At 41.4% G+C, this 16,841-nt stretch overlaps 1 protein-coding gene across 1 annotated transcript in view; it reads right to left on the bottom strand.

Annotated features, from left to right (window-relative positions):
• The window catches only part of OPN4 (opsin 4), a 36,046-nt gene extending 19,497 nt beyond the window's left edge, over positions 1 to 16,549 (bottom strand). The window contains exons 1-2 of the mRNA XM_003754913.2: positions 15,968 to 16,549; positions 9,587 to 9,732 (exon numbers count right to left, since the gene is read on the bottom strand). Coding sequence (XP_003754961.1) covers positions 9,587 to 9,732; positions 15,968 to 16,111 — 290 coding nt within the window. The 5' untranslated portion in view covers positions 16,112 to 16,549. The remainder of the gene's footprint in view (positions 1 to 9,586; positions 9,733 to 15,967) is intronic.
• Between the last annotated feature and the right edge of the window lie 292 nt (positions 16,550 to 16,841).

Raw genomic sequence — 16,841 nt, 5'->3', positions numbered from 1 at the left:
AGAGATAGCTCTGTGGGCATAGTGTCCAGCACATACTAGGTGCTTAATAAATGCTTACTGATTGATTCCTTGGTTGGACAAGGGGTCAGAGGAAGACACCAATGGGAAATGTAGGTAAAATTTTAAAAAATGAATATAATAATAAAAACTTATTTTCAAAAAGAGAACTACATTTGTAAATTCTCATTTCTATGTTTTAAAGTTTGGTTCCCTCTACCCCCTACCTTAGGTTTCCTGGTAAAAATTTCAACCTTGAGTTGGTAAGATGGGCATCAGGAGGCATTGCATCAGCATGTGGAAATGTGATTCTTCTGCTGTCCTTCTTGCTTTGGGGTTATCAGATTTGAATAACCATTCATTACATTGGCCTTGTACCTGAGTACTAGGCAGGACCAGATGTTCAGAAATGTACTCTCGATTATACCAATGGTTTAGTGGCAGAGAGTGTGGTTTTTTTGTTTTGTTTTGTTTTGTTTTGTTTTTTGGCTGAGGCAATTGGGGTTAAGTGACTTGCCCAGGATCACACAGCTAGGAAGTGATTTGAACTCAGGTCTTCTTGACTTCAGGGTTAGTGCTCTATCCACTGAGTTTGTATTTTTAATCTACTAATACATATTCATGTTGTATTTTCCAATGGAATGTGCCAGGTCTACTCAAGTGCCAACTTCTCTGCTAATTACTGGGGATTCAAAGAAAAAAAAGATAAAGTTCCTGCCCTCAATGAGCTTATATTCTATAGGAAGAGATATCATGTTCAACACAGACTCTCATAAGTCAATGCATGGCATTTGCAACTCAACAAATGCATGGGCAGTCAAAGAATGGATCATCTCCTCCCTCCACGCTGGAAGGCTGGGCCAGAATGGAACAAAACTTTGGAAAGTGATTTCAGGAGGCATGAAGATGGTTGGGGCTTAGCCTTGTATCAATTATACTGATTGTCTTATCTCCCGCCAGCTGCTCAGCAGGACCTAGCAATGATCTTCCTGCCATTTTTGAGGTTCAGCAGGAGATGTGAGACTTTCCTAGAAAGTGTCAAGCCAACAATTTCTCAGATCATTAGATACAATTGACCTTGATTTAGGGGAAGTTGAGAGGAACTATCCTTGATGGGCAGTGACTTTGATAGACAAGGAAATAAGTGTAACGATGATGACAATATCTAGCATTTTTATAGAGTCTTAAAGGTTAGTAAATCATTTTTTAATATATTTTCTTATTTGATCCTCACAATAGCCCTACAAAGTAGGTGCTATTGTGATCCCTCTTTTACCAGGAAGAGTACAAAGGAGCATCTAAACTGCACAATGGAAAGCGTGTTGGACGTGGGTTTGGGAAGTTCAAAGGCAATCTCAGACACTTACTAGCTATATAATTCTGGGCAAGTCATTATCTTTTTTCAGTCTAAATTTTCCTCATCCACATAATGGGATCATAACATAGTACCTACTTCCCAGGATTATTGTGAGGATCAAATAAGATAACAATGCAAAGTCTCTTGCTAACCATAAAGCATTATTCAAATGCTTTTACGGGTGAGGAAATTGAGGCACATAGAGTTTAAGTGATTTTCATGGGGTCAAAAGATAGGAGTTAAACCTGAAGTCCTCTGGACTTCAGTGTGACTGTTCCTGGGAGACCTCAGGGTTTTGAGACAGAGGGGAGAGTGATGTTTTAGTCAGCCATAGACATGGTATAGGTACTAGTTTCAACATTAGTCACAAGCAAATTAAGAAATTACTGGTTGTAAGCAGAAAGGAATCCTGCCAACTAGGAGGAAGAAGTGATAATGGAAATGTTTAAGCAAGGTTTAACTAAAGAGCTTCAAGTTCCCGATCCTGATAAGCTGGCAAGATTGATGGGCATTCTCACCAAGCTTACTGATGAACTGACACATAAAGAGGGAATGGGCAAGGCACCAAGAGGAGTATCAATGGATAGGTGAGAGAGACCTTGCTACATGTCTGGGAGCCAGCTGGCCATGGTAGGTATCACTGGCATCCCATCCACGTGTGTCAATCAATCAACAAACATTTATTGGGTGATTGTCATGTGCCAAGCACTAAGCTAAATGCTGGGGACACAAAGACAAACATAAACCAGTCCCTGACTTCAAGGAATTTCCATTTCATCAAGGAAGACAACAAATATACATATGTTGTTGTTGTTCAGTCAGTTTTCAGTCTTGTCCAACCCTGACTCCATTCTTGGCAAAGACACTGCAGTTATTGGCCATTTTCTTCTCCAGCTCATTTTACAAATGAGAAAATTGAGGCAAATAGATTTAAGTGACTTGCCCAGGGTCACATAGCTAAGGAACCATCTGAGATCAGATTTGAACCCATAAACATGAGTGTTCCTGACTCCAGGCCCAGCACTGCAGTCACCAAATTGATAGGGAATGATTCTGTGATTTACTGAATAGGGAACTCCTAAATGAGGAAAATCCCTCTATCAATGCAGACCAGCTTTTTCTCTGCATTATTTTATCAGAGAATTGTCTAGAATAGAGAAAGATTAAGTGATTTATCCAGTGTCACACAGTCAGCATAGGTCAAGTCTAACTTGAACCAAGTCAAAAGCACAGAAATTAACTCTCCCAAGGGGAAAGAACAAGTTCTAAGAGAAATTTTAAAGAAAGGATACATCAATCAATATGACTCTAATCTCCATCCCTGTGACTTCTCTGTAATGGATGCTACTCTATAAAGGACACCACTTCTTGGTCACCTCTCCCCTCTATGTTTCCCCTACTACAATGTAAACTCCTCGAAGGCAGGGACTTGTTATTGTTTATATTTGTATCCCCAGAATTTAGTTCTGTACTCATACACATGAAGTACTTAATTCACACTTTTTTCATTAATTCCTTCATTTTTCATCTTCAAATCCAGCTCTCAATCCATTCTGCAATAGTGTTTCTTAAAGGGAAACTTCTTTGCTTCAGGATCAAGATAGAAGGACTGAGAGAGTATATTCCTGCCTCTAGAGATGGTTTCAGAGGCAGATGGAAATAGGGCACAAAGAAAGCATGAGGAAAGAGAGAAATAAGGAGAGCACAGGACATGTATGCCTCCTTCTCTCCTCATAGACTCTCCCTGGGCCAGTATTCACACAAGAACACATGAAAGGCCACGAGTAAATACTTTTTGCTTAGTTGACCTGTTTATAGGGAAAGCAGTACATGACTCACAATAGCAGAGAGAGAGCAGTAATAATACACAACTACCTTGAATTCTATCTCAGCCAGCTTTGATCCATGGTCGGACTCTTGACTGGTTGGGGTTTTGAAGGCTTGCTCACTTAAAGATTAATTCTCTGTGCCTTATGTCCAAAGGACCAAGGAATCCAAGGTGATTTGTCCTATGGATTTCCTGAATGTGAGTCAGGCTTATCTGGGGGACTTTTCTATTCCCTATTGAATAATTTATAGGACTAGTTTTCTGCTCCTGTGAGCATAGTCTACCTGCAACAGACAATGACCTATTAAAACTGTTGGGGAGGAGCCTTGATGCCTTACCTTGTCTGTCCTGCCTAACAGACCCTACCCAAATATTTGAAGGCAGTGTTGGGAGTTAGCTGGCCACAGACTGGTAGGCCCTAGGTAGAGAAGAAATAGCTTCCTTTTTGCCTACGAGTTTGTCTTCTTCTCATCTCCTTGGGGAGGGGTAGCTAAATTGTTCACCTGTTTGTCACAAGCAACAAAGCAAACTTTCCATTTGGGCATTGGAACATCTCAAGCTCCAAAGCTAAGTCGCCTCAGCTGGAGGTAACGACAACCTGGTCTCAGAATTACCTCTGACATTTAGTCCATGTGGGTGAGAAGTGGGACTCATTTGTCATTGAGGCCTGTTCTTGGGCAAACACTGGGCAATGAGCTCATGGGATTGCAGATTTAGGAGCCAAGATGGTAGATTAGAAGCAATCCACCTAAAGTCTTTCGACATTCCCCTCCAAGCAATTTCAAAATAATGCATTAAATGAAATTTTGGATAAGCAGAACCAACAAAAGGCCAAGATGAGACATTTTTTCAGCCCAAGAAAACATAAGAAGCCAGCAGGAAAAGTCTGTGTCACTGGGGTGGAAGCCTGTCTAGCACCCACGCTCAGCTGTGACAGCATTAGCAGCAGAAATGAGAGAGTGATACAAGAAAATTATGAAAAAAGAATTAGTATGCTTCATTCTTGAAGAGAATCAAAATGACATTACTGTGTTTGAATCAAGGTACAACGTGTCTTGCTATAAATCAGACACAAATAATCCATATGAACATTTGTGGTGGAATTGTGAGGGTGGTCCTTCAATAAGGGTACTCAGACACCTGGGGCTGCTGAATCCCACTGCTCCTTCAGCAATGAGAAGTGAGTGACAAGCCCAGGCCACATGTGTGCAGGATTGTGACTACAACTCCCAGTATGTCCAGACCTAATGCACCATCACTTCCTTGTCACCATAGAACTTTGAGGTAAGAGATATGATAAACTGGTATGGGGCAGGGAGGAGATATCTTTTGATTCATGCATAACTGGATTTAAATGATGCAGAATTGCATGAAGTAATCAGTCTTACTCTCTCTTTCAGAATCATCAAAGTGTATCAGCAAGACAAAAATCAAGATGACTGGATGTAAAGGGCTGAAACTCTTGAGTTAATGCACTGATGTCAGACAACCAAGCACTTAAAGCTAACTACAGATTGGCACTCTAACATATGCTTGGAAAATGGCCCATCCCACTATTCTGTGCTGACTTGATCTGTTGGTGTATACAGAGAATTGGAGGAGGGATTAGAGGGTGGAGTAAGACAAGCCAGAGTGACTTCTGACTGGGAGAGGAAGAAAAGTGTGGAGATTCCTGTGACCATTCCTCTCTCTTCGACCAAGAATAAAGACCAAGGACTTTTGCTTATCCTGACTCTGGCTGATTCTAAAGTATCCAGGGTGCTAATTCGTTCTTCACAATTGATGATGGCTCAGGTTGTAGTAGATGACCTTGTCATATCTGATGTCTAATCAAACTCTAAGCACTCCACAGTGCCACCTTCAGCCACTTTCATGGCCTTTGGAACAAATTGTTCTCATTTGCCTATTCTGCTAGGGGAAGTATTCACATGGTTGGAGTAACAGCTTAGTTTTTAAAAAAAGACACAAAAATTGATTAAATAAAAAAAAAAAACTACTTTAAAAAGCAGAACAGGTCAAATGGAAAAGTGGGTATAAAAACTTACTGGAGAAAATTATTCCTTAAAAATTAGAATTGAGGAGCAGCTAGGTGGCGCCGTGAATAGAGCACCAGCCCTGAAGTCAGGAGAACCCGAGTTCAAATTTGAACTCAGAGACTTAACACTTCCTAGCTGTGTGATCCTGGGCAAGTCACTTAATCCCAATTGCCTCAGGAGAGGAGAGGAGAGGAAGGGAGAGGAGAGGAGAGGAGAGGAGAGAAACATAACATTTCAAGAAATTATCAAGGAAAACTACCCTATTCTCTCAGATTCAGGGGATAAAATAGAAATTGAAAGAATCCACTGAGCACTTCCTAAAAGAGATCCCAAAATGAAAACTTCCAGTAATATTGTAGCCAAATTCCTGAGCTTCCAGCTCAAGGAAAAAATACCACAAGCAGCCAGAAAGAAACAATATCATGGAGCCACAGTCAGGATTACATAATATTTAGCAACTTCAATGTTAAAGGATTGAAAGGCTTGGAATTTGATATTCCAGAAGGCAAAGGAGCAAAGATTACAACCAAGAATAACCTACACAGAGAAACTGAGCATAATTCTTAATGGACAAAAATGGATTTTAATGATATAGAGGATTTCCAAGTATTCCTGGTGAAAAGAGCTTGGTTGAATAAAAATTTACCTTCAAACAGAAGACCCAAGAGAAACATAAAAAGATATATATGAAAGAGTAATCATAAAGCTCTCAATAAAATTAAATTGTTTGCATTCCTATTTAGAAAGATGATACATTTAATTTCTAAGAAACTATCATTATTAAGGCAGTTAAAAGGAATCTACATTGATAGAGGACATGGATATGAGTCAGTTATGTTATAATGATCTCCAAAAAGATGAAGGGGTCAAAAAAGAGTGTGCTGGAAAAATAGGGGAGGGAGAGATAGATGGGAAAAATTTTCTCACCTAAAAGACATGCAAGGAAGTTTTTTGTTTTTTACTGTGGAAAGGAAAATGGGAGTGGGGTGGACAATAATTGAATCTCACTTTCATCAAAATTTATTCAAAGAAGAAACATTGTGTAGATATTGTTCTAGCTTACTCAATAGGGAAATAGGAGGCAAAGGGGAGAAAAGAAAAAGGGAACAGATTTTAAAAGGGAGGCCAGATTAAAGAAGCAGTATTTAGAAGCAAAATAGACTTTTGAGGAGGAACAGGATAAAAAGAGAAAGAAAATGAAACAGAAGAATATGGGATAGAGGAAAATGCACTGTTAGTAATCCTAACTATGAGTGGGATGAACTAATCCATAAAACAAGCAGATAGCAGAATGGTTTAGAACCAGATTCCAATGATACGTTATTTACAAGAGAAACGCTAGAAACAGAAAGATACACACAGAGTTAAAATAAAAGACTGGAGCAGAATCTAATATGCTTCAGCTGAACAACAACAAAAAAAAATGCAGGGGTAGCATTCTGATCTCAGACAAAGCAAAATTAAAAGGAATAATCACAATGGAGCAGTAATGAACTGAACCAGCTACGCCCAGAGAAAGAACTCTGGGTAATGACTAAAAACCATTACATTGAATTCCCAATCCCTATAGTTATGCCCATCTGCATTTTTGATTTCCTTCACAAGCTAATTGTACAATATTTCAGAGTCTGATTCTTTTTGTACAGCAAAATAACGTTTTGGTCATGTATACTTATTGTGTATCTAATTTATATTTTAATGTATTTAACATCTACTGGTCATCCTGCCATCTAGGGGAGGGGGTGGGGGGTAAGAGGTGAAAAATTGGAACAAGAGATTTGGCAATTGTTAATGCTGTAAAGTTACCCATGCATATAACCTGTAAATAAAAGGCTATTAAATTAAAAAAAAAATAAAAGGAATAATCAGCAACTAGGTGGTGCAGAAAATAAAACACCAGGTTTGGAATCATGAAAATGCATTTTTCTGGCCTCAGACAATTACTAGCTGTGTGACCCTGGACAAGTCACTTAACTCTGTTTGCCTCAATTCCTCATCTATAGAATAGTGAACTGGAAAAGGAAATGGCAATTTAATCCAGTATCTTTTCCAAGAAAATTCCAAATGGGATCATAAAGGGTCAGACACAACTGACATGAGTGAACAACAACAACAACAAAAAGGGTTAATCAGGAAAACTACATTTTTCTAAAAGGTACCATAGACAATGAAGTAATGTCAAAAAAAAAAAAATTATAGCAACTGTATCTGATAAAGATCTCATTTCTCAGATATATGTATAGAATTGAGTCGAGTTTATAAAAATAAGAGCAATTCCCCAATTGATAAGTTATCAAAGAATATAAACAGGCAGTTTTCAGAAGAAAAAATCTACGTTCTCTCTCTAGTCATGTGAAAAAATGCTCTAAATCATAATTGATAAGAGAAAGGCAAATTAAAATGATAACCTATCAGAAACAAATGCTGGAGGGGATACTCTGATGAACTATTGGTGGAGTAATAATTTGGTCTAACTATTCTGGAGAACAATTTGGAACTAGGTCCAAAGAGATATATAAACTGTGCATAACCTTTGATCCAGCAATACCACTACTAGGTCTGTATCCCAAAGAGATCAAAGGAAAATGACCCACATGTACAAAAATACTTATAGTAGCTCTTTTTTGTGGTGGCAAAGAATTGTAAATCAAGGAGTTGTTTATCAGTTGGGGTATGGATGAAAAACTGTGGTATATGATAATAATGGAGTACTATTGTGCTATAAGAAATGACAAAGGAAAAAGTACTGCAAGACATATGAATTGATGCAAAGTGAAGTGAGAATTGGGAGATCTTTGTGCACAGTAATGGTAAAGTGGTAATGATGATCAACTATGGAAGACTGAGCAATACAATGATCCAAGAAAATTCCAAAGGACTTATGATGAAAAAATACTATCTACCTCCAGAGAGAGAAGTGTGCAAATTAAAGTATAAGTTTCTCGCTTTTTAAAAATTGTTTTTGCTTTTTTAAAAAAAATTGGCTAATATGGAAGTGTTTTGCATGATTTCACATATATAATTGATATCATATTGCTTGCCTTCTTGGTGGATGAGGGAGAGTGGGAGGGAGGGAAAGAATTTGGAACTCAAAATTGAAAAAAAAATGTTAAAATGAATAAATAATAAGGGATAAATAAATAAAGGATTGCTGATTTAGAACTAGAAGAAATTTAGACGTCATCTAATTTAATCTCATTTACAGATGAGAAAACCAAAGAGGTATGACCAAAGTTTATGTAGGAAACAAATAAAAGATGTGGGATACTCCTGGGACTCCAAATTCATCCCTTTTTTTGTGTGCCACAAGCTATTACTTTCCTTTCTATATCCATGATTCCATTTCCTCACTCCCTTCTCCAGAGCCCTGATGTTTCAAACCAATCAGTGTAGGAATGAATACCCGAGAGAAGGGAGCGTGGCAGGGCTTGGCTCCAACAGTTTATAGAGAAAATGGAGGCCCTCAAAGGCCAAACAGAACAGTCAGCTCCAAGAGCTCAGCTCATGTAGATATCACTAGCACAACTGTCCAACCTTGGAAGGGGATCAGTTTAAAGTCCTTTCTTAGAATACTTGAGTCTGACCTTGGAATAATTTCATTTAAAGGCCTTTGATTCAGTCACCAATGGGATAGGCCTGGAAAGAATCCCTTTCATTCTCAAATTCAGGCCAAGGGCTGGCCTTCGGCAGCATTAGGAGGCAGAGAATTGTCTTTGGTCCTTTTTGTAGTCCCATTTCTGCCCTCTTGCCCCATCTAATGTGCCCTTCTTAGGACCCTTCCAGTTCCTTAATGCTTCTCTGTCCCTCAAGTATGGAGCAAAGTGGCTGAGAAACTCATTCCCCACAGGGGGATGAGGAGATGAATGAAAGGGCTGTGTAGGATGTGTGTGTGTGTGTGTGTGTGTGTATGTGTAGTAAATTTTAGTGTAAGGGAAAAGCTGAGAAGGGTAAATAAAGATGCCCCTGTTACTCAGAGGAACAAACACAGCTTCTCCTGCTACAGGCCAGAGGCATCTAAGTGTCACCCCAAATCATAGAATTTCCAAATTGGAAAGGATCCCAGTGGCCATTTAGTCATACCTGGAAAGGAATTCTCATTATAATCAATCCAACAAGTGGCCATTCGACCTTTGTTGGGAGACATCCATTCCTCTGCTAGTCATCCCACCTCTGCTAGGATGTTTCTCCTGGTATCAAGCCTGAATTTGTCTCTTTAAAACTTTTCCTGAGCTCTCTGCCCTATGGCCTGGCCAGCCTCATTCACTGCTCTTAATGAGTCTTCCTCGTATTCTAGCTGATTTGAGAGTTCTCTGTTCACTCTCCCTGCTGAGTGTAAACCCCACTCCCTGTGTGCCCACTGCCAAATACCTGCAGAAGGTGTAGATGACCAGCAGGTTCCCCAGCACTCCTGTGAACCCCACAACCAAGATGGTAGCACCAATGGTATAGTGAGCATAGTCCGGAACATCTGCTGTGGGGAAGACATTCTGGGAGTAGGGTGGCAATACCACTGCCTATGAGGAGAGAAAAAAAGGAGAGAAGTTCACACACCCAGAGCTGAGATAGACCTCAGAGGTCATCTTCTCTAACCCCCTCATTTTACACACAAGGAAACTGAGGCATGGTGAGATTGAACTGAGTGTGTGAGGAGACTTGCCCAGGGAGAGTAGATGATCTAATTTTCTGGGAGCGGGGGCTCTGTGGAAGGGAGAAAAGGAAAGAGGTTCCTTCTGCACATTTCTGCCAGCTGTGCCCCAGTAATAACTGCTGGAAGCAAAGATTACCCTATGGTTTCATGCTTTAATTAGAATATAAAGTGATGCAAGCTAAGGTGCGCTTATACAAGGAGACCCGTTTCCTGCAAGGGACTATTTCTTTAAATTAAATTTTCTTTTCAAATTTGCATTCTCTCCCTCCTAGCTCTCAGTCTCTCTTCCTCCTTCTCCTCCCATTGAGAAAGCAACCAACCACTTACTTCTAATTAAGTCCCTGGGACTTCAATTGCAAAGACTCCAGAGCCAGTAACCATGGAAAACCACTGGCTCACAAGGAAGTCTTGAGTATCCTGGGCAAACAGGTCTTACTGATCTCAGATTCCTTACCTAGGGCTTTGCAGGAAAAATTCTCATAGCCGCCCCAAAATAAGAAAGACATTTCAAGATGCTAAGCCTCTTGGAAATCTCATATTAAGGAAGACTCAGGGCTAGTCTTGAATAATTGCATCTCTAAGGAGGAAAGGTAATCTCCGATTTGCAAATAGAAAAATAATTCAGACCTCCCAAGATTTTCTAAAAGCCAAGAAAACATCCTACTTACTTTCTTTAATTATAACTCACATTCCAATGAGACTTTAAGGTTAAGAGACCATCATCTGCCAACAAACCAAGGAGGAGGGGCAAGTGGACTTCTTAAAATTATTTCTCGACTGTACTTTTGATTTCATCAGGAGGCAGCATGGTATAGTGGGTAGAAAGCCGGCCTCAGAGTCGGGATGACACATACTGACTGCTGACCCTGGGCAAATCACCTAATGTGTCAGACATCTCATGAATTGCAAAGCAGATGCCCATCTGTTTTAATGGAGAGTTTTTCACTTGGAGGTCTCCATTGGCAGATGGATATCACAGTGCAAGGATTAATTCTGATTTTGGAGTTACATGTCTTGCCCAGGATCACCCAGTTAGAGCTAGGATTAAATCCAAGTTGTTCTTTTTAATAATTAACTTTTGTTTCCAAGTGAAGCTCAACCTTCTTTCTCTCCTCTCTTCTGGCTCCTGTGAATCCAGGTTGTTCTGACTGGAGATCTAATTCTTGATGCTAAATTCAGTCCTTGTTCCCATCCCATCCCAAGTGAGGAGGTAAGTTACATCAAGGTCATTCTAAGAATTGGGGGGGGGGGGTAAATATAGACCTATGAAAGAATTTAAAATAATCCCCAGACCTCTTGCATTTCCCTCCAACATTACCCAAATAACACACTCCAAATTAGCTTCTTTTTAAAGTTGGGGATGGGAAGGGGGAAGGCAAGTTTAAGTCAAGCTAAGAGCTGGCGATATAACGAAAGGTAAACTTAGATCCTGCTTTTCAAAGGGCTTCCACTCTAAGGGAGGAAACATGTAGAGAGCTGGGTCTCTCCAAGATACAAGAACTATCCAGAATATAGAGAAGGTCCTCTGAGAGGGAGAGCTTTGGACTGACTTCTCCAATCTTCAAGTAAGGGAAATAATATTAGACAGGGAAAAGGCACTGGTTTTGGTGTCAGAGGAGCCTGGTTCCAATGTCACCATCAACGCTTACTAGCTGAGATGTTGGGTCAGATTCCTCAGTCAAACAATGAGAAGCTGAGCAGGTGGTTCATTAGGATCTTTTATCCCCAGATCTATAATCTATGATCTGATCAGCCAACCTGGGCCTGTGCCTGAGGACAAAGCCGACCCTTTCCTTCTCCTGGGGAAGCAAAGACAACTCATCTCACCCTTTTCCTTCACTACTGATAATCCTTTACACCTGGATGCCCTTTGCATATTCCAAAGTACTTTCTCCTCTCTTAAGCCATTTGATTCCAACTCACTTCCCCAAGACTGCTACAGAGCAGGGACTCTTCCTCTGAGTGGATAAGTGGGGAAATAGGGCAAGGCAGGTCAATGAGTTGTCTATAGCCTTGGTGTAGTATGGATTCATGATGAATCTGAGATAGGGCCCCTCTGAGCCCTGCTTTCTAGTTTTAGGATCATAGAGCAATGGAGGGTAATGACTTTGGGAGAGGAGGGAGATCTTCTCCTGGCAGAAGTTTGTGGTCCCCATCATCTGGCTTGAAGCCAGAGTACTGGGAAGTGATTGGATTTAAACAAACCAACAAGAACAAAAGAAACATACAAAACAACACCACTATCGGTTCTCATCCCAATAGAGAAAAGCTGGAGAGAGATTAGGAGCTTTCATCAGCCGGATCTATAAAGGATCAGAATTTAGGGCAACTCCTATCTCATGATTATTCAGGTAATCTGACCCCGTGCATATTTTCTTATCTTGTATTTAACTTCTGTGCTTTGCACATAGTAGGCCTTCAATAAATGTTAAAATAAATTTGATTTCCTGAATTAGCCAGAAAATCTACTGTGTAACCCAGGTCTGGGGCCTCTGGGAATAGAGGGAAGCTCAGTGAGAGGATATGACAGCATGAAGCAAAGGGAACACCACTGGGAGCTTGTGAGGATCGAATGATACCATGTCGGTTAGGTATTTGGCAACCCTTAAAGTGCTACATAAATGTCAGTTATTATTGTCATCATTTCTTTTTTGCTGGGTACATTCCTGCAGGAGGAGACTGTACATACAGAGCTTCCTTTTTGCCTCCCAGGGAGTCCTTCCTGCCCCCAAAGCAGGGAGAGGAACACTCTGAATCACTCCCTCCATCCATTTTTAGAGTGTGACCTTAGTTTTGGTCTACTATGTGCACACTCTCCTTAAAAATTAGTTCATAGCAAGTATGGGACTACCTGCCATCTAGAGGAGGGGGTGGGGGGAAGGAGGGGAAAAGTTGGAACAGAAGGTTTTGCAAGGGTCAATGCTGAAAAATTACCCATGAATATATCTTGTAAATAAAGAGCTATAATTTAAAAAAAAGAAAAGAAAAAAATAGTTCATAAGATTGTAGATTTAAAAGAGACCATCTTGCACAACTCCATTATCTTACAGATCTGGAAACTGAGATCTGAAGTGAGGTTAAATAGTTGGCCTAAAAGTCAGGCAAGTAGTAAGTAGCAAAACCAGAATGTGTCATTATTTTTTGTTGTTTTGTTTATTGTTCTGTGTGTGTGTGTGTGTGTGTGTATGTTTTTAACCTTTCTTTGAATTCTTAGCTCTTAACACAAAGCCTGAAACATTGTAAGGATTGGAAAAAGGCTTATTGACTGACTGAAAGACATCACCCATGTGACCCAATTATTAAATGTCTTAGCAGAGACTTGAGGGCAGATCCTCTGGACTCCAAGGCCAGTCCTCTGTCTGCCACACTGCTCTGCCTGTACTTGTCCATGCTATCATCACCTTCCTTCCAGCTTCTCGCTCTCCTCATTATGTGGGTTTTGAATCTCCCTAAAGTCTTCTCTTTTCTCCCTACCTCCCCTTCCATTTCTCAGTGGGCTGAGTCCCAGAAGCACTCATCGGCTACTCCTCCTTCGCTCCTCCTTTCTCTCCGTATCCTCCAAGCCCTCCAAAAAGGAGAATTAGCTTCTGAAAATATCTCCTCTTTTCATAGTAAGTTCTATGACAATCTGATCATGTAGCATGGAAAGCTTGACTCAGCCTTTCAAGGATGATCTTATATTGCTCCAACCCGGCGAAGATGGGCATTTCTCCTTGTTCCCCACCACAAAACAATCACAACATGCCTCAATAAGCTCTGATGGCTCTGTTACCTCCGGGAAATGGGAAATCTCTTATTTGGTTTTTAAATTCCTGCACAACCTGGTCCCCTCCTCCCTTCCCAGTCTCTCTCATTTTACTCTCCTCCACATACTTTACATTCCAGTTCTACTGGCTATTCCTAGACCAGGACACTTCATCTCCCAAGTCTGTCCACGCCTTTTCACTGACTGTCCCTCATGCCTGGAACGTTCTCCCTCCTCCCTTCTACTTCCTGGCTCTGTGTGTGTGTGTGTGTGTGTGTGTGTGTGTGTGTGTGTCTTTCTCTGTCTCTGTCTCTGCCTCTGTCTCTGTCTCTGCCTCTGTCTCTGTCTCTGTCTTTGTCTCTCTCTCACTCTCACTTTGTCTATCTCCTTCCTTCCCTGTCTGTCTGCCTCTATCTCTCTTTTCCCTCTTTCCCCCCTCCTCCCCTCTCTTCTTGTGTGTCTTTCTTTCTCTCTCTCTCTCCTCTTCCTCCTCCTTTTTCTTCTTCTCTGTTCTTTCTCTCTTTCTCTCCATTTCTCCCTCCCCACATCTCTCATTCTCTGTGTCTCTCTTCATCTTTCTATCTCTCCTTATTTCTCTGTCTCTCTTATTCTTTTTCTTTCTTTTTCCTCCTCCTTGCCTGTGTATCTCCCTCCCTCCTTCACTCTCTCCCTTCTTATCTGTCTTTGTCTCCCTCTCTCTCTCTCTCCCTCCTTCCCTTCTTCCTTGTCTGTCTATCTGCCTCTGCCTCCCTTTGTCCTCCCTTCCCCCATCCTTCCCTCCCTCCTTGTCTCTCTCTTTCTTCCTTTCATCCTTCCTTCTTTCCTTTTTCCTTCCTTCCTTCTCTCTCTCTCTCTCCTCCTCCTCCTCCTCCTCTTCTTCCTCCTCCTCCTTTTTCTTTTCCTCTGCGCTCTCTCTCTTCCTTCATCTCCCTTTCTTCCCCCATATCTTCTGCTCTCCTTATTTCTCTCTGTGTGTCTCTTGTCTTTCATCATCTAGCTGTCTTGGATTATCTCTATCTCTATAATTTTCTCTAGGTCACTCTATCTCTATCTCTTTGTCCTGATCTCTTCCCATCTCTTTGTCTTCTTATTGTCTAGCTGGTTCTTTGATTCTGTCTTTCTCTGTTTCTCCTCATCTCTCTCTGACTCTGATTGTCTCTCTCTCTCTCTCTCTCTCCTCTTTACCCACCTCTCTAGCTGCTAGTGCTTTATCCTCTGAAATCATCTCCCCATTGTACATATCTGGCCCTATCTTGTATATTCAGTTATTTGCATGTGATCTCCCTCATTAGAACATAGTCTCTCAAGCTCAGGGACTACGGTCTTTTCCTTTCTCTGTACCCCTGGCACTTAGCAGAGTGTCTGACGCAGAGTAAGCACTTGATAAATGCTACAGTGAGGGTCATTGATGATAAATGTGCTTTCCTGCCTTTGCCTTTGTTCACATTCTTCCCTTTACCTGGAATGCCCTACCTCCCCTGTTCCCTTATTGAATACTGGGAAAAGTTCTGCATCTGGAGTTGGGGGACCTGGTTCAAATCCTGACTTTACCCCTGACTACTATATGGCCTTAGAGAGGTTACTCAAACCATTGAACCTCAATTTCCTCATCTGAAAAGTGTAAGGGTTGAATTAGATGATATCTAAAGTTCTTTCCAAGGTTCTAAAACTATGGTTCTATGAGCAGAGATGACAGGACTAGACAGCAATAGAATTATAGGTGAAGTCAAGTGATGTGCTTAGTATAATAGAGAAGCTGGGGTTGAAGCCCCTGTCCATGGTGTCCCAAAAGTCTTGGTGCAGTCTAATACGCTTCCAACCTCACCATGACTTTTGGGGCATTAGAGCTTATTTATTCCCCGCTGGTTGAAGTCAAATAGAGATGGTCATCTTGACCTCTTTTCTTTAATAAGGTGTTAAAAGATGCTTGGAAAGGATTCTAACATACCAGTAAAGCTCAACGATAGCTTAAGAGAAGAACTGGGGTTCTAGTTCAGGGTCTAGCAAACTCAGTACTGAGTGTGGATATTTGGGCTCTCCCTTCACCAAAAATCTCACAATCTTCTTCTCTCAAAGATGCCATGGGGGAATTCTAATTCACCATTTTCATGGTGGGCTCTGGGGATTCTCTGTTCTTTTCTGAAATGGCTGATTCGACAAAGAATAGTTCTCTTAACGCATCATTGAACTTCACTGCCCATCTCTTCTCACCCTCTGATCTATCTGTTCATGAAACTGTTTTCCTGGCAGGCTAAGATGTAGAATGGGGGTGGGGGTGGGGAAGATGCAAGTGCTGTCTGCCTCCCAGATAGCTTAGACTAATGGGTCCAAAAAGTGATTCCGTGCCCTGACTTACCGTGGGAGTGATAGGAGGAAGATCGACCAGGTGGTAAGCATCTACTTCTGTGTTGTTCCATTCACTGATGGAGGCCATAATCTTGGTGCAGTTGGTGTCCTGAGCTGAGCAGGAGAGATGCCTTAGCATGGGAGAAGGATTCATGTTGAGAGAGCAAAGTTCATTGCTAAGGCCCTTTGGGAAGATACACTGGCTTGTCTCAAAACATCCACATTCAGTCCCACTTCATTTGCTGGCCCCTGGCTTCTCTTCCCTTCATCCACGATAGACTTCAGGGCTCTTTCTTCCTAGAAAGTGAGTGAAATTGTCTTGGACTTCTCGGTGGAGTTTTGTTACTGTGTCACATCATCAGTCCAGAAGATACAGCAGCCCGGGTCTGCCCCTTTAAATATCAAAGCCTGAGGGACTGGCACATGCCCAGTCAGGGCTTTGGTCAACTGCATCAAAACCGCTAATGTTATCCTTAACTAACAGCTTGGTTTGTGCTCACATCCGATGAAGGAAGGTGTGTGTGCTTTGTGAACAGGCAGAGAAGGAGCTGAGATGGGGGAGCTCCAGAACTGATCCAAGACTGAGTCCTTGATGGTCCATTTGTAGCTGCTGGGTGACATCACGCCCCTTAAACTGCAGGGACAGGGGGGCAACTCAGGCTTAGAGATATAGGGGAAATCCAGGGCGTCTCAACATCCGTGCTAGAATCCAATGAGACCATTTAGTCGGGAATTGATGGAAGGGGCAATGATGGTGAACACAGATCCATAAAAAGTCAACTTTAGTTTTCCATGAAGAAAATGAGGGTCACCAGAAAACCAGGTGAATTCCTAAGCACGTTCCCCAAAGCCTGGAACTACTGTTTCCTTTTATTTGGGAAGTT

This window comes from Sarcophilus harrisii, chromosome 2 (genome assembly GCF_902635505.1).
Source record: "Sarcophilus harrisii chromosome 2, mSarHar1.11, whole genome shotgun sequence".
NCBI lineage: Eukaryota > Metazoa > Chordata > Mammalia > Dasyuromorphia > Dasyuridae > Sarcophilus > Sarcophilus harrisii.
Note: the sequence above shows the minus strand (reverse complement) of the source record. Positions and strands in the feature narration are given on the sequence as shown.